This window comes from Morus notabilis, unplaced genomic scaffold, assembly GCF_000414095.1.
Source record: "Morus notabilis unplaced genomic scaffold, ASM41409v2 Scaffold11119, whole genome shotgun sequence".
Taxonomy (NCBI): Eukaryota; Viridiplantae; Streptophyta; class Magnoliopsida; order Rosales; family Moraceae; genus Morus; species Morus notabilis.
The window spans coordinates 1-1,038 of record NW_010366352.1 but is presented as its reverse complement, the minus strand read 5'-3'; the positions used below and the strand labels follow the sequence as shown (position 1 = coordinate 1,038).

General features: G+C 37.6%; 1 protein-coding gene across 1 annotated transcript; it reads left to right on the top strand.

Annotated features, from left to right (window-relative positions):
- Positions 1–391: 391 nt before the first annotated feature.
- Positions 392–1,034, top strand: LOC112093908 (tetraketide alpha-pyrone reductase 1-like; the record flags this gene model as incomplete). Its single annotated transcript, XM_024173427.1, has 3 exons — positions 392–593; positions 711–902; positions 1,020–1,034. Coding segments are annotated over exons 1-3 (396 nt in total), but the record flags the coding sequence as incomplete, so codon positions are not given.
- Between the last annotated feature and the right edge of the window lie 4 nt (positions 1,035–1,038).

Sequence of the window (1,038 nt, the reverse complement as noted above, 5' to 3'; positions counted from 1 at the left end):
TCTTTCTTCTTTAGCTTTTCTACGTATAATCTTCACTTTCAAATTCTGGTATATTGAGAGAATAGAAAAAGGTTACGCCAGAGAGAGAAGAAAAAGGCTGAGAAAGGTTTTCTGTGTGATTGAGAACCTGTGTTTGGTTCCTGAGAAAATCTTATACTTGTGAGCTGAGAGATTTTCTTTCTCTGAGGTGTAACTATTCTGAATAGTGGATTTACTAGGGTAGAAGCCCTGACTTGGACTAGGATTGTTTTATCTATAGAACTGAGTTAGGTAGTTTCTGTTTTGTTGGTGGCCTCTGACATTTTCAAAGTAACAAAGTACGTGTGGGACGTATTACGGGCGATAAAGAGTTTTTTTTTTTTTTTTATCCTACATGGGTTATCATGTATATATGTGTGGTTGTTATGATTATGTATGACACAGACGATCCGAAGAAAACAGAGCACTTGGTGTCACTTGAGGGAGCAAAGGAAAGGCTTCATTTGTATAAAGCAAATTTATTGGAAGAAGGATCCTTTGATTCTGTTGTTGATGGCTGTGAATGTGTTTTCCATACAGCTTCCCCTGTTAATCTCTCACCCACTGACCCACAGGTTAGTCTCTGATTCAATTCATAATTGGATAACATGTACCATTGAAAATAAATGTTTACTTTCATGGAAACTTATACGCAAGCTTCGATTTTTATCACTTTTCTCGCCGTATTTCAGGCAGAATTGATTGAGCCTGCAGTGAAGGGAACACTAAATGTCCTGAGGTCATGCACAAAGGCTCCTTCACTAAAGAAGGTTGTTTTAACATCTTCCATGGCTGCTGTTTTGCTTAGCGGGAAACCATTGATCCCAGATGTTGTTGTTGACGAGACATGGTTTTCTGATCCAGATTTCTGTGAGAAAGTAAAGGTGTGTACATCATCTTGCACAAGTTTCCTATGTATTGGAAACTTCTTAGTTATTTGTCAGTGTTGAGTTTACTATATGGTAATTTGCATAACATTGCACCAATTTTCTTGCTTACAGATTTGGCCGTATGTTATCT